This window comes from Ammospiza nelsoni, chromosome 3, assembly GCF_027579445.1.
Source record: "Ammospiza nelsoni isolate bAmmNel1 chromosome 3, bAmmNel1.pri, whole genome shotgun sequence".
NCBI classification, from domain to species: Eukaryota; Metazoa; Chordata; class Aves; order Passeriformes; family Passerellidae; genus Ammospiza; species Ammospiza nelsoni.
In genome coordinates this window covers 106,633,205-106,656,891 of record NC_080635.1, presented here as the reverse complement: position 1 = coordinate 106,656,891, position 23,687 = coordinate 106,633,205, and the positions used below count along the sequence as shown (strand labels likewise).

Here is a 23,687-nt window from a genome sequence, read left to right as displayed (position 1 = left end):
AATGAAAATATGTCTATATGTCTGCTCCCTACATACTTCCCCCTCCCCAGTCCCAAAGTTTCAATCTTTTTCATTAATGCTGGACTTCATATTTTTTCTCAGGAAATTTCATTCAAATAAAAGCTTACTTTTGGAAGATGCTGATTCCCCTGAAACCACACCGAGACAGCAAAAATTGAGGTCAGTGAGCCAGCCTTCCTAAGCTTATTCCTCACTTTTAATAAAATGCAATAGCCTAACTTTTTTTATAACTTAAAATCTACCCTAGTTCTGAAACTATACAAAGTGGGAGAGAAAATGTGGGAAATAAAATTATTATTGGTTCCTAGAAGGAACCAATATTGGAAAAAAAAATTACATTCTACTGCAAATTATTCTCTTCATCAGAATATTTTGTATGTCTGGATTGAGAAACATTGTATAAGGAGTTACAGTATGAGAGATTTGAATAGTCTACAGTCTTGAACTGAGTAGTCTTTAGCACCTTAAATCTCATAGCTTTGCTGTCCCTATCTGTCAATACCTAAACAGCATCTTGGGTAATCAAGGAGACATATAGTAATTCACTATAGAAAATTAAGAAAAAAATTACTTTTAACCAGGAAGTAAAATTAATTCCTGGCCCCTTTAAGTTTATGCCAGTGTTTAGTTGATGGATTTCTCATAATCGGTCTACAGTTTAGAGTTTCAGGTGTTTGGGGTTTTAATGCCACAAATGCTCCACATAAACCTACTATCTACAAATATAAGTTTTATTTAGAATGCAGTTATTTCACCTTTACAAATATTGTAGTACTAAGTCGTACTTCAGGAAATTTAGTTCCAAGTAATACTTTCAAGTACTTTAGTTCCAAGTAACACTTTCAAACAAAAACGCTGTCTTGCTTGTCAAACTCCTTATATATAACAAGATGAGAGACGACCATCTAGTGAAAAAAAAAACAAAAAACCCAAACAAATGGAGCGAAAGCAAAAGAAAATGGGAAAGAACTGGGAGAAAAAAAAAAGCAGGGGAGCAGGACCCTTTCTGAGTGACTTACCTCCTTGATGAGGCTCATGAAGCGCGTCCCGAAGCGCCATGGCTTGTGGCGGTTGCACTGCAGCGAGCTGACGGTCATCTGCGGGAACTGCTGGACCGCCACCGACACCACGTGCACGGCGTCGTACATCAGCGCCGCGTCCGTCTGAAACGACAGCACCACCAGCACCGTCAGCACGCGCAGAGAGAAGGAAACAACAAATTAGCACTGCTAATTTATTTAGTTCTGCTGAAGGAAATAAAAATGGCCCAGCTGCTTGTGCAGTGCTGCAAAATGTAGGCTTGTTGCTGTGACATACATAAGTTATGTCAGGATCTTCAGCAGTCTTAGCTTTTCTCTTTTTAATGCTGCAAAAAGGGCTCAGATAGTGACTTTTCAGGATCATGGGAGTACACGAGCATCTGATGACTCAAGTTACTTTAAAAAGCAGTACGTTAGGGAGCTATATAAATCACTGTGTGCATGTTTGATTCAAGTTGGTTATTTTCATGAATGATGCAAAAGAAAAAAGGAAACAAGCTGAGAAAACCTTAGCTATAAAGCAAAGTGTACAGGTTCAGGAAGTAATGTTTTTTTTGTTTTGAAATTACAAAACAAGATTCCATCCCAACAACACTCATATGAATCATTAATAATTTTTAATGTGCATCAGTTCAAATCCCTATAGCAGAACTAATCAGTATCTTCAATAAATCAGAGGTAGATTAGAATTACATCAAAATGCACATTAATTTTAATAGTTTTCATGTCCCATCCAAAATAAATAGACTTAGACATAGTGTTTGCTAAGAAATGTTGTATTACCAAAGGACAGACAGCCTCTCAGTAATACTGTTGTGCTGTACAAGAAAGCGATCTCTCTCTCCTGGTCTCCTTGATAAACAGAGGCCTGGTAAACCTCAGAACCAAAAGCATGAGAGGACCTTAGATTCAGCTGGTGGAAATGAGTGCTACACCATCTGCTCAGCATACCTTAGAGAAAAAGGACCTATTTCCCCTTCTCATTCACGTAATTAGTGAGCTGTGAAATTAGTTCTTTAATGGATAGGAAACCTGGAGATTATTGCACTTGTCACAATACAATACAATGCAATGCAAAATGAGCTTATATAGTGCCTTTCATACAAAGGCATCCCGAGGCTCTTTACAATAAAACTAAACATAAAAATGCAAAAATATTCTACCATTATAGCCCATAAGCTACTGTTAAAGAGAAAAATACACACTCACATTTAAATGGCTCTCCCAAGGAAAGATTTCAGAATTCAAACAGAAATAAATCCTAATTTCAAAAAAGCCAGCCTAAGAGGTTTCAATGATCTCAGGCTCCAAGCAGTTTATGCAGAGGTTTCAAATCAGTCAGAAAATATTTTTGCTGCCAAATTGTTCATTATCTTCAAGGCATTAAAGTGCTTTTAAGGCAAGCTGATATTTGACAAGGAGGCAGTGAAACACCAAAAAGCTGGAATGACATGCTGAGTAAGCGTCATGAAAAGTTTAATATTCTAGAAGCAAGACTTGGCAGTAGTCAAAGTCTAGACAACAGCTTTTTAAATAAGTACAACACATAAATCTGACTCAGAAATGCAAACTGGTTTTTAAATCAGTTTAATTTCTAAAACTGTAGTCCTTGTTTCAATGAAGGAAAGCAGAAATTGATATGAGGCTTTAACAAAAATATCCCACCAAGAAGCAATCAGAAATTCAACACCAGCACCAACTGATTAATTAGATGCAAATTTGGAAGCAGAACTGTTAAGACCCGTCAGAAGGAATCAAATGGACATTATGCCAGATACAGAACAACATGGCTGTCAAATTCTATAAGCCACTGAAGTGGAAATCTGTAGGATGACAAAAACCACCCAAAGATGTCAAAGGCACATGATAAGCTCCAGCAGATATATGTTGTGAGGGACTGGAACAGGTTGCTCAGAGAAGTTGTGGATGTTCCCAAAGCTGCGAGTGTTCAAAGCTAGCTTGAATGGAGCTCTGAGCAACCTGGTCCATGGCAGGCAGGGTTGGGGTTAGATGACCTTTAAGGTTCATTCCAAATCCATAACATTCTATGATTCTGAAAATATGTTATCAAAATCTGTTCATCAAAAACAAAGCAAATGAGGAAGAAAATGCAATAGTGTAATGTCCATAACTCAGTTGACAAGACCTGTACTATCAGATGGATAAATCTGGACCCATATCTATCAGTTACTACTGTCATAAATATAAAGTTACAAACACATCACAAATTAAGTATATCTAGATTTTCTTGCAAAGACAAATATGTTGCTAAAATTATTTTAAAAACTGTGAACAGTTCTTAAAATATTCTAGAAGAAAATGCCCTATTCAAACTAAAACAGAAGTAAAAAAAATAACTTTGATACATAGAATCTTATTCTCTAATCAGTTTTGTAACAAACTGAATTGACTCATTAAAAATTTTGATGGAAGATATTGTACAGTTCACTTAATGCACAGCATGAGTCAAGCTTTTGTTGATTAGTAAAGTATGCATAGAGTTCATTACATTTTAGTTCTTATGCTATCTTTACCTGCATATTTTCTGAATAATACTTCTAAAGTAGAATAGCTTATGATTTTCATATGCAGCTCATTATTCTCTTCAAGATCATCTTTGTCTTCCTATCTTTAATCAGTAAACTTTTATCCTTGTGAGATAAATCCAACTATATTTCAAAGGTCAAACTGTTCATAGCATTCTGCTTATTGTCTGATGGTCACTAATGTATTCTGAAAAATTTTGTGCATTAATTAAAATGATTCTTATGTGTGACTTCCTCAGCTGCATCAAGAATGAAAAGAAACTGCAAATGCTCACAAATGTATACCTGCATTTGTTTCCTAGGTGACCATGACAATAGTATTCAATAAATGCACAGAAGTGACAGAACACTTTCACATTTTATTGACATAGTCCTTGAAAAGGTGTGAACACATTAAAGCAATGTATATAAAGTCTCTGGTCCATTGTGAAGCTTATTTCATCATATACAAAAAATAGTTTGTTATTGACTGAATTTCAGATCATAGTATCATCAGAAACAAAATCAATTCAGACTGACTGTGGTCACTGGTTTAAGTGTTAACATGCCCATTTCATACTGCAACAAGCTTTTCTTGCTAAGCTTGTGTTTATGGCACTTGGCCTTCCAAGGCTTTAGAACAGAATGACAATGTTGCAATCCCATTTTGCAAAGTAGTATAAGTACACAAGGTGGGGCATGTTACATACCGAATGAGTTTTCCATTAGCCCTTAAAAACTGTATTTTATTTCTTACACAAGATTAATGCCCAGGATAGAACAATGGATGCAAAGTCAGGTTGTTGGATTTGGGGTTTTTTTACTCCCAATATATCCAGTCTATTCATAGTCAGGTTTATGAAGGACAGAAATGACGTGGTACAATTTGGAGAGTAAGAACAGCAGCTGTTCTTTAATCTAAGAGCCTGAGCAAGTAGTAGATGCTGCAGGTACAATGAGCAGGACAGCTTAATCAAATCTTTTACCTCCCCAGCATAAATGTTTTAGGGAAAAGGAACATTACTTAGTCATCACTGCAGAGTAAGGATTTGCAGTGAAATACTTGCTCATTTCAAAACCATCAAAAATGTCTATAATCACCTTAACCTATGAGCAATACTTGTCCTTTGATAATTACTTACTCTTCTCTTTTATATTTAGTGACAATTTAACAAACAATACATAATTATTAGCTAGAAAACCTTGAATAAGTGGCATATTTCATAAACAAACAAAACACTTCTAATTTTTTTTGTTCTACCACCTGCCTTTCATTTTTCTTCATATTACTTTTGTATTTTAGGTAATTTCCATTGTGAGCACAGTGTACAGAAGTAGCCCTCTGTCCGAGGTTTTTTTTTTATTATCGTTATTTTCCTTTGAAGACTGATTTTCCTATAGAAGCTTCCTCTGCTTTCTTTCTTTTGAACAACTTAAAAAACGTTATGCACAAAAAGTCTGATGACACTTAGAAGTCAAGAAGCAAAGACTACCTACAGTGCAGGAGAGCTCCTCATTACTGGCACTATTACCTTCCTTAAAGTGCGTCCTGTTCGACAAAAATTTGAAAAGTTGAATTTAAAAATTACTGGGTATAAACTACAGAAACAATGATTGGTTACATATAAAAATAAGATTATTTTTACTTATAAAAATATGTAGTTCCTTTATTATAGAGTCTACTAATGCTTGATCAGAAAATTTTAAGGGCTAGATCTCGAATTTTGTTGGGACAATAAGATTTTAACACACAAAACAGAGTAACTAGTAACATAGGAACTTTTTTCCCCTAAATTCTTGTATAATGTGGTGTCAATGGTGCTAACATCACTCTACTTAATTCACTACATATTCCTGATCAGATGCCTCCAAACTCTACTTTCAAATCTACCCTACAAAGAGATTTTTCAAGAAGGTCCAGAACAAGAGATAAATATTGAAGAACGAAATTTTACTTTGTCTTTCCCAGGTGTGTTAAAGAGTACAGAAATGAAGCATGAGTGAAAAATACTACCAAAAAAACAAAAAAAGCTCTTATAAACCCAATAGGAGTCATTCTAGCTTTCTGATGAATGTGTGAATTGTATTAGATTTAAATATCTTTCACAACCATGAGAAGAACTTCTGCACAAGCCCATCAGCAAAAGACATTTCAGTTAGATGATGCCTGACAAATGCAGCACTATGCACACAAATTCCAGAGACCAAACATGCTACTACTACTCACAGAAAGCTCTCCCACACTCAAGGCAATTATAACAAGTGAATGAAATTAAGAAGAAATGGCTTGCAAAACTAGTTCCTCCCCAACTCAGCTAATAAAATCTATTGCCCCTGAAATCATTTCACTTAATTCTCACTTGCTCACATCCCACAAAACCATTTTGCTAAGTGAGATTTAATAAATCTTTCAGCCTGGGATTAAATTTTACTGTTTTATGAACTGTTAAATTGCATTGTATGCTTATTAATGCTCATGTTTTCTTACTTCTTGACACATTCCTAATTCCACTCTAGGGTACAATTATGAAAAGAGCACAGATATGTTTTTCACCCCCAAAACTGCATTCCAATAGGGAACAAGATATGAGCACCAGTAAGCTATAAACAACGTTCATCTAACTTTTAAAAAAAACTGTTAGCTTTTTTTTCAAAATCCTCTAGTTCTTTAAACAATGCATTGCTGATTAAATTATTTTTTCAACTTTTAATGGTCTAGAGAATTTTAACAGGGGGTTGGTTTGCAGTGATTTTAAGTAGAGACAAAATAGATGCAAATTATTTTCCCCATCAACAAAATACTTAACATCCAAACAAAGCAAATTACTTATTTCATACAATATAAAAAAGACTTTACACTAATTAAAATTCTTGAAGTTTTTTAATCTAGAAAAGTGAACTAGTCAGGTAATTTTATGTTTCAAAGTGTAATTTTTTCTTACACAAAAAGGCAAAAGAAAAGAAAGGATTTCCTCTTTTGCCTCAATGCCTTCTAGTTTGATGTACGATTTGAATTGAAATAGTGAAGTGGAACAGTGACAAAGTTTTAGAAAATACCAAGAGAAGAAAGGAATAGGAAAAGCATTCCAAATGATAGTGATATGGTTTCCACATTTCTTGTCATTGCATTGTCAATATAGGAAAGAATATACATTCTTTTATTGACAGAATAAGCATGTATTACCTGATATAAGAGTTTGAAGTGGCAGAACATCTCTCAGAACATTCTTGGATGTAATGTCATTTAATAAAATATTTAGGTGTTAAGAAACTGGACGTATATGAAAATTAGTTAGGTGGGTAGCCACTTATTGCAGCTTGATTTTAACTCATTGCAGGTGAAGCTTTCAGAGAACTTAAAATTTTGTCAGAGATAGACACAGAAAATCTGCTTAGGAAGTAGCTTAAACACATTTCCCTGAAATAACAACAGAAGAAGTATTTCTCCCATCTGCTTGATCTTTGATTAAGACCAGAATTTAATTTTAGCAAATAAAACATTAAAGATTAACAATATAACCTGAAGTGAATAGGAAAATTTTGACTTATTTTTTCTGACAAGGACACCTTGTCATTCTTGTGAAGTAAGAGCTTAAATCTTAATTATGAAAGGAAATTTCATTTAAAGGAATAAGAAATGTTAAGGAAACTTCTCTGTCTGACCAGTTACTCACACCACCTGAGCTGGGACAGAAGCCCCTCTACAGCCACACCATAAATCATTCAACTTCTATGGTGATCTACATTTATCTGGAATAATGGAATAAACACTAATAGAATGGCGATTTGGGGCAGGGGGGAAGAGACAGAAGTAAAAAAAAAAATATATTTCTAATTATATATTTTTTTAAATGTATTTCTTAGATATTCTATAGTCTGTGATTTGGTCCTGTAGATGTCTCCTCATGTCATAAACTCTACTAATTCAAGAATAAAATTACCTTCAGTGTGTTGCTTGCAATAGCAAAGGTCAACTTGATTGCATAAACCTTTGCAGAATGTGCCTATAATATACAATTAGGAACAAGATGTTATGATGTTTTTATTTAAGTTCTAGAGTTTTATATATATATATAAGTTTCTACATATACTTAAAAATGAATGGAACATTTCCAGATCAAATATATTCTGAAGCACTTTCTCAACCTTCCTTTTGAACTTCAGAAATTATGGTATCAGCTATAATTTTTTTTTCCTCAAAAAATACCCCATTACACTCTTATATACCTTAGGGACAGATAGCAAAAACCTAATTACAAGGAACAATGGGTCATTATTTAGTCTTTGGTAGTCTATTTCCTTTCATCTGTTCTCAAATTCAAAAAATCAATATGATTGTGATCACTGCAACTCCATCAACCACATCCACAATAAAGACCTGTCTGCTACTATTACATTAGCTCAGCATTCAAGACTTATCACACCCCATGAAAAGTCCTTCTGCACGAGCAATTCATAACTAATTACAGAACGGTCTTGCTCAGCATGCACAGTGAATACCTTTGTACCCACATGCAACAAGAAAGTACATCTGGCAATGGAAATGAGAGGCATAAAGCCAGTATAACACAGAGATTAATGTAAATCTGATCAAAAATAGAGAGAAAACCCCACACATTCCAAAGAATGAATCTCTAAATATTCTATTTTTGTATCCTGTAAAAATAGTACACTGTTTGAGGATTTTAAACCTTTCATATCTTCAAACTTGGTAGGTAAAATGACAAAAACATAAATGTATATTGGTGATTTTGAATGCAGATAAAAGAGTTATGAGGATTCATAATAAATGTCCTTTTCCTGCCTTCAATTTCTCTTCTTTTACAAAGGGCTAATGATACTGACTTTATTATCTTCAGCAAAAAGGATGATTATATGTACAGTATTGCAAAGATCAGGTTTGCAGGAGAAAACAAATTGTTAAGCAGTATAAAACATAAGTAACCCATGAAAGAATATACATTTATTTCAAAATATAATTCTGCTTTATGCCAGACTTTTATAATTCTTTTATTAATTTATGTCCTATGGCTCTGTCCTAAATAAGTAATGTTCTTTCTCTTTTGAACTAACATCCCCTTAAACTCAGTAATACCTAAAGAAAAAGGTATTAAAAGACACACTACTGGCCTGTGTCAATCTTTGTTTTAGATTTTATAAGTAGATATTTTATGTGGGGATTTTTTATCTTTGAAATTGTTTAGAGGTTTGGAGTTTCTCGGTTCTGTTCTGTTTCATTTGAGAAGCATTTCTAATTTTAGATTCTTCATTGTCTTTTTCATAAATCTTTGATCAACTTGTCTGTAATATGCAGATGATAGTCTAGACAGATTACAGAAAATCAAATTGATCTTGCAATATTACTCTTTATTTCTTTGCCAGTGTGCCTCCACCAACTGCCTTTCACTGTATAATTACTTTTCCATTTCAATGAAGTTCTCCCTTAATATTTATTTTAGAAAAAAAACATTTTTTTTTATATTATGATGCTAGTTGCAATAATCAGATTCTCATAAATTGCTGATTCCAGCTTCACAGAGTAGACACAAATAAATACATTGACTTATTTGCATTAGACACATTTAATTTCTATTAGAATCTGCTTACAGTAAGGCAGTTTATTCAGTGATTGAAAAGCTTCATTCTGATTTGTGACACTACTTTTCTAGGCTATCTTCTAAAATTGCCGTCACAAAAGCAGCTGTCATTGACTGTTATTCTAATATATTAACTCACAAAAATTTACCTAATTTAAGAACAGCTTCAAATTGTGGTGGTTCAAGCAAAGCTGAGTAAGTTTTAATGGGATCTTCCATGGCTAATGAAGAGAGGTGCCTTAACAATAAAATCTTATTTGAAATTTTAGGTACTTAGTTATGCTTGAATAGCAAAGCACACAGACATTAAAAGTATATTAAAAATAAGGGTATACAAATAAAGTAAGAAAAGAAAAAAAGAAAGAAGAAAAATGGTTAAGAAAGAAAGAAAAGAAAAAAGAAAAATTGTTGTGTGGAATTTATGTATATGAACTTCTCAAAACTTACAATTCACTTGTAGTAACTCACTGCTAGAAGGAACACAAGCTTATGATCAGAACTCAAACTGATATTGCTATCGTGTTAGACATAGATGCTCTTTTGATGGACATAAGGACCAACTACAGTCTTCATAGTGATCAGGTTTTTTTTCATATATGTTTGAAACTTGGTACACTCAATAAAATTTGTAGCAATATACAGAATTCAAATTCACGGTGATCCATCCTGAAAATTTTGGAACTCTCTAAGCACAGTTCACTTTCAAAGGGATATTTATATCATAAAGCCAATTGATAGTATATAATTTCCATAATTACTAAACCAAAAATAGGAATTGAAAAAACTGAATCTTCTTCCAGCTTTTTTCAATACGCCATCAGGATTTCATCCATCAGGGTAACAGTCAAATTACTTCACTGCATCTAAATCTACATTTAAAAATAAAAATGTGCCCAAGCTTATGCAGAAGTTTTAAGAACTTCTTTGTATGTCTCTGACTAATCTGGTGAGAACTTATTTTTCCTGAAATGTCCATGTACCTCTTAACTATGCTTGAGCAAGATTTAAAAACATATTTTTCATACCATTTATCTTATTTTTCAGAATATTTTCCATGTCTGAAATTCCAGAAGAAACAACAAAAGAAGAGAGAAGAGAAAGAAAATCAAGGAAATCTAGACGTATTTAACCTCAGTACCATAAGGAATCCTAGTTCTCTCATTCATACTCACAAACAACTCTCCTAACTAAAAGGCCTTTGACAGATAAAGCAATACATTAGTCTTGTCTCTAAAACTAAATGGAAGAGATTATTGATCAGGTGTGGAAAATTTGCAGGAAATAATATAATATTTTTATCCTCCCTGGAGAGAAAGCAAACTCAAAATATTGTGTCACAAAATTAAAATCACAAAGGATCATGTTTCACCTAGATGCCTAATGTTATGGTCTTATCCAAACAGGCTGCTGTGCAAAGATTCCTATACAGAAATAAACTCAATCAAGTTAAAAATTTTATCATCTTATTTTTGTTCATCTTGTAGTTCCTATCAAAATTTTCATGGACAGTGGAATGATGCATATTCATAGAAGGAAAATTGTTTTTCCTGATGCTCTTAATTTAAAATGTTAACTTTGGCCCTTGATAAAAAACGTCCAGATGTCATGGAGTGCAGTAAATGTCATGGCTGTTCAGAAAAACCTTTCTTGACTGGTCATGAATAGGTCAAGGCAGCAGGCAGCACACAAATGAGATCTACAAGAAAGTAGTTTCTTCCTTTTAACATGATTATCTATTTCATCTCCTACTCTAATGAAATTGGGAAGGCCTGAGTAATATAAAGCTCAAAAGGCAGCTATTTTAAAGTCTCAAAGTTATTAGCAGTTGATTTCTTTACAATTTTTAATCTAATATTTAATTAAAAGTGCAGCAAAAAATTATCCAGTTATAAAAATCACAAAAAGCCTTTGAGTTTCAAGGAGGTACAACTATTTCCAATTTGTCAGAAAGAAAGCAATGTCAGAGAATTATTTCTGCAGAGAATTAGCTCTGCATGAGTTCTTTATATTGAAATATTTGAGAAGAACCAGTCCATCCATACAGTGTAGTAACTTAAAACCTCAATCTCACAGAGCTCTAGTTCACTAAAAACTGACACAGGAACAGTGAAATTTGGCTCCAGAGCCATCAGTAGGACAAGACTGTCAAAGCATAGCTAGGAAGCACCTTTTAATCACTTCTCAATTCTCATAACTTCTTAGTATGTTTTCCATAGAACTGCTAACGTTCTAAATTATGTAGAAGAGCTTTCCTCTTGCAAGTGTGTTTTCACAAAGAAGTTGATGTATAAGAGTCTACTTACATAAGCATTTATCCAAATTAAGTAGATTGAAACAAAATGTTTTTAACAGGCTTGTTTTGATATTTTAAACAAGTATTAAATCTATATTATTTGCTTTCTCTATGCGGCTTTTTCTATGTCTATTTTTACTTTAGTCTGTCACCAAAACAAAAACAACACTTGCTCACTCATTTCCCTCATTGAGATTTGTTCTCACAATATTTTTTGAAGGCTTCCTTACTGCGAAATACTTGCCACAGATTTTACTTTTGAACAGCAGTGAGCTTTTGAAGTGAGTCTCCTGATGTGCCACACCACAGAGCAGTGCTCTGGCACACATCATGAAGAGGTCTCATAATGCATAGGCTCTCTTAAAACAAAATTCACTGCAAGATGGGATTGAGGGCTGTACTTTACGTGCTCCATCTGCTAATTGGTTTTGTCCAAAGGAATGGACTGGCAAGAGTCTGGAAGCAAAGTAGCTGGAAATAGAAGAGTGTGAAATAAGAAGTGTCAGGTTCTTGGCACCAACAGCTTTGCTTTATGAGGCTGCCTCCAATGGGCCTTTTCACTTGTTATTGTAGCCATGTCATAACTTAATTCCAGTGACCACTTGAGAAAATCTGGTGCCATCTTCAGTTATAATCTCTTTTGTTACTATTCTGAAAATATTAGTCTTATCTTTATGCCATCTCTAATTCAAGTTTGCAAATTCTGACGCTGTTTATTAAAAAAAAAAAAAAAAAAAAAAAAACCAGAAAAAAAACTCTTTGATTTGAAACAAGCAAATAAAAACTTTCTGCCCTGAAAGGATGGTGGCTACTCGTGTAAAGTATGAAGAAAGGAAAAATAATAAAGCATTTCCAACTCTACAAATATGAAGAATGGAGAAGCAATGTGTGTATGCAATTTATTTATAGAAGATAATAGCTTTTTATAGTGGTCAATAGAGGGTTGGTTTGGGAGTCATTTGTCAGACTGCACAAATGCATGAGAATTGAAGATGGGAATGGTTGCCTTTGGCTCTAACTGCTAAAAACCAGTTATCAATCTTCATCTAAGTCTTCAAGGAGCTTCTCTTGGTGAGGAATCGATACTGCATTTGCCACAATAGCTTATTTAATTATTTTCATCCTAAATATCCTGTCAGCAGGGGGAAGTCTTCATGATTTTAATTAATTTTGAGATCATTGATTTTTTTGCCTTTTCCTTTCCTGTGGTTACACATGCAGACACAAAGGCACAGACACACATTTTTAGCCTGCAGGCTATGTAAGATGTATGACAAGTCCTTAGTGAAAACCCTGCCTATAACCGTAGTATACCTAGGTGACATGCAGCTTTACTTTTAAATCTTTAACCTTCAACTGCTGCAAATGAGCCTCTGGCATCTAAACCTAGTTGGGCAAAACAGTAAATTGAAAGCGTGTTTGCTGAATATTTTTCAATTAAAGAATCTTTAAATCAATAGGCAGTAAGGATATCACAGCCACAAGCCTGCTATAACTTACAGAGCAACACAAAGACAGCAAATGGAAGTCAGAGAACTGAAAATAGTAGTGGAAAACATGAACTTACATTATACTTGCAAATAAATAAAGATGTTGTACTGAGGGATATCACTAACACCCAAAATAAAAATTCTTTAGGCTCTAGAGTGCTATACCACGTTTCCCCTGTGCTAAATAGTAAAAACAAACAAGACAGAATGCAAGTCATTCAGAACAGAGTCTAAAAATTTGTAAAACACAAGCTCATAACAGAAGTTAAAGAAAAAAGGTTTAGTCTGTACACCTAAAGAGAGAATAATGCATCTTCTACATGAGAATCCTCGCTTCCCATTCTCAGAGAAAACTGTTAACCCTGTTAATCTCTACATTGTAAATAGGTGATGTGGTTGCTCTTGGGATGCCCAGGAAAAACCTGGATTCAGGAAATGGAACACAGACAGAATTCCATTTTTTCTCTTAGAGTAACATTTATATTTCTGTATAAAAAGTGCTCCCAATCAGGTAACAAAATATTATCTGAGCCCCCCAAAAAGTTTAATTGCTTCTTGGTCTGTATATAGATCTACCTGTATCAGGGATACTCCAGCATAAGTAACAGGCTCATTAAGAAAAAGGAAGTTTCCATTAAAAAAAAAAACACTCAAAAATATGAATAGCTGAAAAATTGTTTATCTGGTGTTTAAAAAATCAGATGGATTCATTTCAGTCATATGTATAGCCTGCAATCCCATCTGTGTCATTTCCACATTTTTAGGAAAAGGAGAGGGGACAAATCCTACCAATCTGTAGCAAATAAATTGGAAATTACACCAATGAAGAACAATTAAAATCTACATACATTCTAGACTAGTTAAAAACCTCTTCATTCATAGCTCAAATGCTAGAGCTCAACTTTATTATTGTAGCTAATAATAAAGCAGTTATATATGATTATTCTTATTTAACATGGCATGGAATAATAGTGGAGTTACTTACTTTAATAAAAAGAATATCATTTCACAAGATGCCAATACGCCAGAAACAAGACAAAGAGACACATTCCATTTTAATGCCACTGTACAAGGGACAGAATTTTCTGGATCAACAAATGTCATAAAAGATACAGTATTGCAGAAGAAAAATTAGACCAACAGTAAAGGAATATATAATATCATTAATTACCCTGATTCTAGCTGCAGTCTTGAAAAGAGAAGCTGCTCACAAGCAGTGGAGTAAGTTATAAATGTTTTCCATCAATATTCTGAGCTTAGACCTTGGACAGTGTTTCTATGTACAGCTCTTCATCACAAAATGGTTTTCTCCACTATCTTTCCCTGGAAATGATAAAAATTGCCTCTAGAGTGAATCTAGTAATTTCTTTCTCTAAGTCCATGAAGCTTAAACACATTATGTTTAAATCTGAGAAGCAAGTGGCAATATTTTTTCATTACAAATTTAAAAAAAAGGGGGGAATTTAACATTATTTCAGTTTGTTAAAATCTGAACAAAATTATCAGATTAAAGTACTAGTAAAACCCCATCATTGTATTGCCCTTGGATGAGCTACTGTTGTATATATAGCTATGTATTAAAATTCTGAGAAAGTCACTCTCTCTGCCACAATCCATTAAGCACTGTATAGTATTAACACAACTGAAAGAATTTGGAAAGTAGATGTTTGTTTGAAAAATGGAAGGTGGGAAAAACAAGACCAGGAAGAAGCTCTGTACTTCAGAGACAAATGCAGTTCCTCTCACAGATGTTCCTGAGGGAAATAAACAGCAGCAGCAAGGCCAAGTCAAGAAAGCTCTCTGAGAAGAAAAGCAAGATTGCAAAGCACTCCACCACATGCTCACATTCCTCTGGGAACTGTTATCTTGCTCAAACAAATCCAACTCACTAAAACTGACAGTTGTGCACTGCTCTTTATTCTTAAAGGATTAGCATTAGGGAAAAAATATGAAATGGAAGTATCTTTCAAGATGCAAACTACATGAGAGACTATCTAATCACTGCTGCTAAAGAAGGGAGTGTGTGCTGAGACTCCAGTCTCTTTTCCTTGTGCATGACTGGCACAAGAGATCTGCTGAGACATTGCTTTTCAAGATAGTTTACATTCTTAAGATGAAAAAAATAGGAAACTGAGCCATCAAATTATCCTTAGAGAGCAGTAATATATGAAAAAACCTCTTAGAGACTGAACACCTGTTTACAGACACATTTATGAAGATTTCAGAGCTATTATTTGGATGTACATAACACACATGGCTTTGTGCATGAATTTTTCCAAGCATACTGCCTTTTAAAAATTTCATCCCAGTGAACTGTAGCTTTACAGAACAAATTGTTATAGAATTCATTTCTATAACTTCAACCATCTAAAAACTACTAAGAAAGCCATAAATTAAAAATTGTGATTCATCTGGATATCCTGATATTAGAGGAAGCCTAGACTTACACTTTACGCTGTATACCCTACTTTGAGTAAAACCCTCTTGGCAGATTTCAGGCATCTCATCTTATAAAAATCCAAGATCTGAATGGAAACTGTACTGTGCGATTTCTATGAAACAAATCAAATTATCATTATATAAGTATAACAAACTCTAATCCACCCAAGTTAAGTCCAAGGGAGTAAACTGCTCCATTAGATATTACTGTGCTCCTTATAGAAGTTAGACAGGATGCCTCACAGCGGCGGTGATCCACAAACATGGATTCCCTTTTCTGCTAAACAAATGGCTCTTTAGGCAAGCTTCAGCAATTATTTTTCTAAAAGGATTGGAAGTATGTTGTTGCTTTATATAAAAGGTGATTTCAGATACAAAAATGAGAAGCAACAGATCAAAAATATCATAAAGGTAGTATTGCAAACAAAGAGTAGCTGAACACAATTCCAGTTTTCTTAAACCCGTTCAATCTTTACTGTGAGAGCTGGAAAAGGGAATAAGAGATGTCCCACATTTAGCATTTATCTGAAGTATTTGGATAATAAATAAAACATATTATGTTAATTGTAACAGACCAGGCAGAACAGAAAACACTCTTGTGCTTACTGCTCTAATTCAAGCAGTAGGGGCAAAACATTTTTGCCTCAAAACTTAGTGTTTTCCTGTTTAATTCAAGATTATGCAAAACAAAAAGAAGATGCAGGATATACCTTAAGAAATGTGGAAACTAACTAGACTTGTAAAACTGAAGATGCAAAGCCCATTGAGACCAGTCTATCTTTGTTTATAACCATTTTCATTTTTAATAGAGAGTTAGACAGTATTTCACAGGTAGTATTTCACTAGTTTTAGCATGCACATTGACTGCCTCATCAGCCATAAACTCATAAACACCTACTCAAAGTATGAGTATATGTAGTATGAGTATACGTCCTAAACATATTTTGCTGTTCTGACCTCTCTTATTCTGAAAAATCAGCAGTTCAGATTGTTCCACTCCTGTAATTCAAAACACTGCACAATAGCTTATGGAGACATTTTAGCAATATTTTGAAATTAGCACCTGTGCAGAGGCTAGTTTCCTTGGACATTCTTCCACATGCTAACCCTTATCTTGAAGGGACTTGCCACTAGGATCACACAGAAACCCTAAAGTGACAGGCAACTGCCTCAGGAAATTGATACTGGACACATCCACTGGTGCTGGAGATCTTTGAAACAACTGATTAAGATTAACAAAGGTCAAGTGCAAGAGGAAAAGCTTTCCTAGAAGGGGAGGATGGAGAATGAGAGTTCATTATCTCTGCTTGTAGTGCAGATGCATTTCTCTGCCCAACCTCAACAGTACCCTGCCCCGCTCTCCCCCTGATTACTTTTACTTGCTGAAACGCTACTAAAATAGTTTACCACTAAGGATTATACGAGTAATATGTGAAACATGCAGAGAAGTAAGAAACTCTATCAATAATGCAATTTAAATTGGTTCAAGCTATGCTAAGCAAAAATCGTGATATCAATACACACAAAAATACACAATAAATAAGATACAGAGCTCAAGAAAAACAAAAAAGGACTCAAGGAGATTATCTTTTCTATTTATACTGGAAACCTTTCTTATAAAATATTTAAAGAAAAATGAAATTATCAGAAGAGTTAATCTACTCTTGCTACTTTATTAGTAGGTCCTCAGGGTAAGTGCAGTAGAGATGCTCACATGCCTAAACCTATTTCAGCTGTAGGTACAAATAAAGTGGCAGAATAAATGATTTTCAGATTAAGGAAATTTCAAATTGCAACACAAAAATGCAACACTTGTGAAACATATCCAGTGTGGTTTTTCTATCTTATCAAGTTCACATATGAACAACACAGATATTAACCACTGCAAAAAAAAAAAAAAAAGATTAAAAAATTAAGCCAATTTCAAGTTCTTCCAAAACAGATTACATAGAAGAAATTTAGTAAATCCAGATTACAAAGGGAAAAAGCTTGCACTTTTCTAATTAAATGCATAATCATAGATGCAGATTCATGTTAGCAATACTAAATGTCTTCTGTTTTAATGAGCCATTTGAAATGAAATGGTTGCCTGCAATTAGACATCTGCAGTCCAAGGACAGCAAGCCAACTGTGTAGTCTGTCTGCCAGAATTACAGTTGCATTCCTCAGCAGGACAATAAGGAGAATGGATAATTGTAATTATAACATATACATCCCTTAGTGTTCTGTAGTTAAAAGAGTGTGAACAACAAGGGCTCTTAATACATTTAATTGCTGGCTGCTAATAAAGGGTTGTCAAAAAAAGAACCATTTTTAAAATGCATTCCAATTCCACCATGAATTACGAACCAAGGTCACTGAGTACCCACCTGAGGACAAATCTCCCAGTAAACTGTCTCAGACCCTGTGCATGTCTAGTCACACAGACCTGGTGTTCAGAAAGTTCCAAGCTCATATGAAAGCAAGTTGAAGTGATGGGAGACAATGGAGATATTATTCTAGGGGGTTTAGCACACATGCAAATTTTCTACTCACATTCACTTTGCAAGCTTTTTTCATGAAATCTTGAATGAAGATCTTAAATACCTTTTAAGATGTGTGTATTTCTGTCTCTTTCTTTATATACATATATTATCTTTATATACACTTAGATATATCTGGATATTTCACCTATAAAAATGTCTCCATTCCCTTATAGGAATAAGAGAAAAAAAGAAATTTAAATTTATCTGTTCAAACTCAGGGCAGAAATCATAGCTGCATTCCCTGAGAAAATACTTCTCTCACTTTGCCATATTATAAAAAAAGTAAAAGAGAATTTAATTACCTTCAGATTTTATCCTTCAATGAGTGCTGCTCAACTTTGCACTTTGCTGTGAGGATTCAAGAGCAAAGACCTTATTATTTCTTCTGTCTTTGCTATATATTCTGAACAGGGATTGAAAATTCATTGTGATATTACTATCAGTTTTTCTGCAGCAAGCAGTTCCCTGAACTGCTCTATTCTGTGAAATCACACTGATTTTTAAAAATATAATTAATTAATAGTATCGAAAAAATAAGTGAGAGCATTGTACAGGAATAAGAGTTCTTCCAAGCTTATACACAAGCTATCATGTTTAAGTAAGGTTTCATGTTGTGTAAGATTTCTTTAATGCAATTGCTTTCCTCCAATTTTATTTTCATTGGTTCCTAGATGAAACTGAAACTGAGATTTTACACTTCTTGAATTGAACAGATTCAATTTTCCAAACGTGACACTTGACTAATTCATTGTATCCTCTTAAATGCTTCTCTCAGGTCAACCAACCAACTTGCAGAATTTCTATAATTTTTGAAACCGTGAGAAAGATCTTTATTCTTATACTCAGTATTGTTACACTGAACCTTTAGGAACCCAGAGTCTGAATGCAATCCACATGCCTTATGGATCTCCTTACCCAATGCACAGCACATTTCAGAACAAAATCCATCTTAGCCAGCACTCTAATTCAGCTAGCCAGTAGCAACAGCTCAGCACAAAATAAAATCTCTTTCTTTTTTAAATGTTTGAGAAAGTGTCAAACCTCCATAACACAGGCATCCAAAGGTTGCAAACCTCTTCTTCTCGGCAGGCCTCAGACACTGATTTGTAAAGAGACAGACAACTCACTCCTACTGTAAACTTTGCTTCTATTTAACCAGAATATGGAGAAAAATCACATTCTCCTTTGACTGGCAGATGGGAAGCCTGTTAGAGTACAAAAAATTAGGAAAAAGAATACTAGATATTTAGTTGTGGATGAAAACAATAAGTTATTAGATTCAAGTCTTCTAAAAGCCAAACTTTAGTTTCCAAGTGCTACTTAGGAGTGGTTGAGATACTCATCCTGTTCTTCTCTGACAACACCGGTCTTCAAAGTAAAGATAAATAAAATATACTGCAACGTTGAAAAAAAATTATTTAGTATTATAAGATTCTGAACAGAAACTGCTAACATTTTTAGATCTTGCAATTACCTTTTTCTTCTTTCAGTGGAGGGAAGAAAATATTAGGGGACATCAAGTTGCAAGTCAAAACCTAACAGGGCTTAAAAATGCTAAATGTAAGACATTATGCTGGGAATAAAACACAAAAAAATAATTAATATTTGTGTAATTATAAGTTCTCCTTAAACTTGACATTCAAAAAATTCTGCAAATTTCTTTCTCTGTAAATTTCTGCAAATTTTCTTTCTTTCTCTTCCTTATATTATTTATTACCTTCAGTGCTCTTGTCAATTTTTCCAGTTAAAAACCTCTGGTCTTATACAGTAATCACCATAATCGCTGTGATTCTCATGCTGTCTACACAAGCAATTACAGATGTTTACGTTTTATGCTGTCATACTTCATTCCTTATTTGTATGTTCCAATGAATGACATGGCTCCAACCAATTCATGAGGACATGACTCAGCTAATTATTTTTAAAGCACAAAAAGAAAAGCATTACTTGCAAAAGCCATCCCTATTCATTAACTTTCACTAAACTTCTGGATTACCACTGACATATTGCTACAAAGCCAATCAACAGTTTATTTCACACAGTTGTTCTTCATTTTCTATTAAAAGTACAGAGCAGCCAAGTAGAACTATATTTAATGAGGACTGGATCTCTTCTTCGGACATTTTCATTATGAGGTGTTATTCAGCGTACAAAAGTTATTTCTTTTATCTGCCTATAGAGTAGAAAAGTGCTCTAAAGAAATTCTTTGCTTCACAGAATCACAAAACGGTTTGAGTTGGAAGAGAGCTTAAAAACACTATTTTTCCAAAACACCCTGCCACAGACAGGACAGCTTCCACTAGATCAGGTTTCTCAATGCCCCATCCAATCTGGCCTTGAGTATTTCCAGGCATGGGGCAACTTCTCTGAGCAAGCTGTCCCTGTGTTCACATCCGCACAATCAAGAATTTCTTGCTAATATTTAATCTAAATCTACTCTCCTTTCAGTCTGAAGCCATTCCCCCTTGTCCTATCACTATATGCCCTTGCGAAAAGTCCCCCTCCAGCTTTCTTGTAGGCTCCCTTCAGGTACTGAAAAGCTGCTCAATGTCACCCTGGAGCTTTCTCTTCTCAATGCTGAATAGTCACAATTCTCTCAGTCTTTCCTTGTAGGAGAGGTGTTTTACTCCTCTGATCATCTCTGTGGTCCTCCTCTGGACTTGGTCCAACATGCCAATGTCCTTCTGTTCTGGGGACACCAGAATTGGACCCCAGAACTCCAGATGGGTTCTCAGAAAAGAAGTATGGAGGAAAATCACCTCCATCAATCTGTTGGTCACAATTCTTCTGATGCAGCTCAGGATAGAATTGGCTTTGTGGGCTGCAAGCACACATTTGATCGGCATTGCTTGGATCAATGGGACAAGGCATATTGTATGAAGTTCAACAAGGTGAAATGCTGGATCCCACACTTCAGTCACCACATCCCTATGCAACAATACAGATTGTGGGAACAGCGGCTGGAAGGCTGCCCAGCAGAAAAGGACATGGAGTTGCGGTCAACAGCTGCTGAACATGAGCCAGCATGTGCCCAGGTGACCAAGAAGGCAAAAGGCATAGTGTGCCAGCAGAAGTAGATAGAGATTGTCCCCCTGTACTTGTCACTTGTGAGGCCATACCACAAGTACTGTGTCCCATTCTGGGCCCCTCACCTCAAAAAAGACATTGAGGTGTTGGAGCATGTCCAGAGAAGGATGATGAAACTGGTGAAAGGTGTAGAGGGTAAGTCCTATGAGGAGTGGCAGAAGGAGCTGGGGTTGTTTAGTGTGAAGAAAAGGAGGCTGAGGGAGACCTCTACAGCTACCTGAAAATTGGTTTTAGCCAGACGGATGTGGCCTCTTCCCCTAGGCAACCAGTGACAAGAGAAAATTACCTCAAACTCTGCTAGGTGAGGTTCAGGTGTGACATCAGGAGGATTTTCATCACTGAAAGGGTAGTTTAAGAATTGGAATGGGCTGCATCAGGCTCCACCAGGAATGTGGTGGAGTCACCATGCCTGGAAGTGTCCAAGAAATGACTGGACATGGCTCTTAGTGCTAGGATTTAGTTGGCATAGTGGTGTTTGTTCAAAGGTATCTTGAAAGTCTTTTCCATCCGTAATGATTCTATTGCCAGCCCATCTTCAGCCTCTCATCCACCAGCACCCCAAGTCCTTCTCAGCAGGGCTGGTCTCAAACCCTTCAACCCCCAGCCTGTATTGATAGCAGAGTTGCCCACATCCAGGTCGAGCACCTTGCAGTTGGACTTGTTAAACCCCATCAGGTTCCCATGGGTGCACTTCTTGAGCTTCTCCAGGTCCCTCTGGATGGCAACGTGTCCTTCTGGATGGCAATGTAAACTGCACTGTTTCATGGCTTTGCAAGGGTTCCTCAGGGTGAGAGACATAGACGAGAATCTTGACTCCATGATCAGAAGGCTGGATTTATTATTTTATGATATATACTACATTATTACTATACTAAAAGGAATAGAGAGAAAAGTTAAGCAGCTGCTAAACTAAGAATAGAAAAAGAATCAATAAACAAGGGAGCTCTCTGTGAATTTGTCCCAGAGAGCTTGGTCCCTGATTGGCCCTTAATTGTAAACATGGAACATAGGCCAATCACAGGTGCACCTATTGCATTTCACAGCAGCAGATAACAATTGTTCACATTCTCTTTCTGGGGCCTCAGCTTCCCAGAAGAGGAAAAATCCTAAAGAAAAGGATTTTTATGAAAAGATGTCAGTGACACTGCACCACTCAGTTCAGTGTCACTGCGAATTTGCTGAGGGTGTACCAGAGGACACCACTTGTCACTGATGTCCACTGGGCTCTGAGTCATTGCCCTTTATCCTCTGGATGTGACCATCCAATCAACTCCTTATCCACCAAACCATCCCCTCATCAAATCCAACTGTCATCAATTTAGAGAGGAGGATGTTGTGGGGGACTGTGTCAGAGGCATTACAGAAGTCCAGATAGATGACATTTTTAGCACCTCCCATGTCCACTGTGCATTTATTCCATTGTAGAACGTCACTAGGTTGGCCAGGCAGGACTTACCCTTGGTGAAGCTGTCCTGGTTGTCTTTAATCACATCCCTGTCCTCAATGGCTCATAGTAAAATTTTTGTCTAAGTAGAATAAGAAAAATTTCTTCAAAAATTAAAAGTTATACAGATAGTGTAAACTTTTATTTCTTTCCTTTCCATTTTTTCTCCCAGCATTCATTGAACCTAATCAGAATGGGACACAGGAGAAATATTAAAATTCTAATGCCCAGTTGCAGTTTTGTCTGTAAAAGATTTATATTTCCTAGCATTAATTAAGAATAGTTTTCATATCAGAAGGAAAAATGTTACTCCAAATTTGGTTTTAACAACTTTTTTGTTTGTTTTTTTCTGAATTTCTTAATAAAACAATCCCAGCCAGACACACAAGATTTAATTCTCCTGTTAACAATGTTCAAATGAGTAGATGAACTTTTCTGATTACATACATTATATATTGCCATTATATTATACAATGGATTTTATGTATATTTTTAAACATTAGAAGAAAATATTTGCTCTTCTCTGAACAGCTTTAGCCTTTGAAGTGTGTCTACATCTGCACCAGACAGATATCTAAAAATGCACTAAAAAGGTAAATAGAGAAATCATTCAATAATACAGAACTGTGGACCAACAGAGGGGTTTATAATATCTTTTGCTAAAACAATGCAAAAAATTTTTATGCTAGATTGAAAGATACTCCATTGGAATCCATGAAATTAAAATTTTAGCCTTTTGAAAAGGGCATTCAGCACAGAGCTTCAACTATCTACTTAATTTTTCAAAGCTCAATTTGTGAAGAAAAACCTACCAGACTATTAAAAAAAAGCCTTCATTCTATGATCCTGTTAGATATCCACTCTACACTTAGACATAATTATTCATAGATTTGAATAACAGCTTTGTGCACTGTCTTTAGGGGGGTTGTGTCTACAGAGGATAGCTGACTTCTATTAGTAATTTCTAATTTAATTTCTATAATGAACTAAACAAATGAGAATTCCACACATGAATAATACATATTCCAACTAAAAACCTATCTCTAGTCTCATAAAAGCAGCAGCCAATCACTCTTTTCTTCTTCTTGCTTCCCATCTCTTCCAGGTAAAATTATATTTGAATAATATATTATTTATGGCTGAGGCAAAAAATAATTTTAAAAGTCTTTGGAAAACTAATAGATTAAATACTGGCTTATTTTCATAGCAAAAATGAAGAACAACCA

At 35.0% G+C, this 23,687-nt stretch overlaps 1 protein-coding gene across 3 annotated transcripts in view; it reads right to left on the bottom strand.

The window, feature by feature from the left end:
• GRIK2 (glutamate ionotropic receptor kainate type subunit 2) overlaps positions 1-23,687 on the bottom strand; it is a 354,211-nt gene that overhangs the window by 165,946 nt on the left and 164,578 nt on the right. For all 3 annotated transcript variants that reach the window (XM_059467530.1, XM_059467531.1, XM_059467532.1), the window contains exon 7: positions 1,041-1,184. In XM_059467530.1, the coding sequence (XP_059323513.1) occupies positions 1,041-1,184 (144 nt within the window). The remainder of the gene's footprint in view (positions 1-1,040; positions 1,185-23,687) is intronic.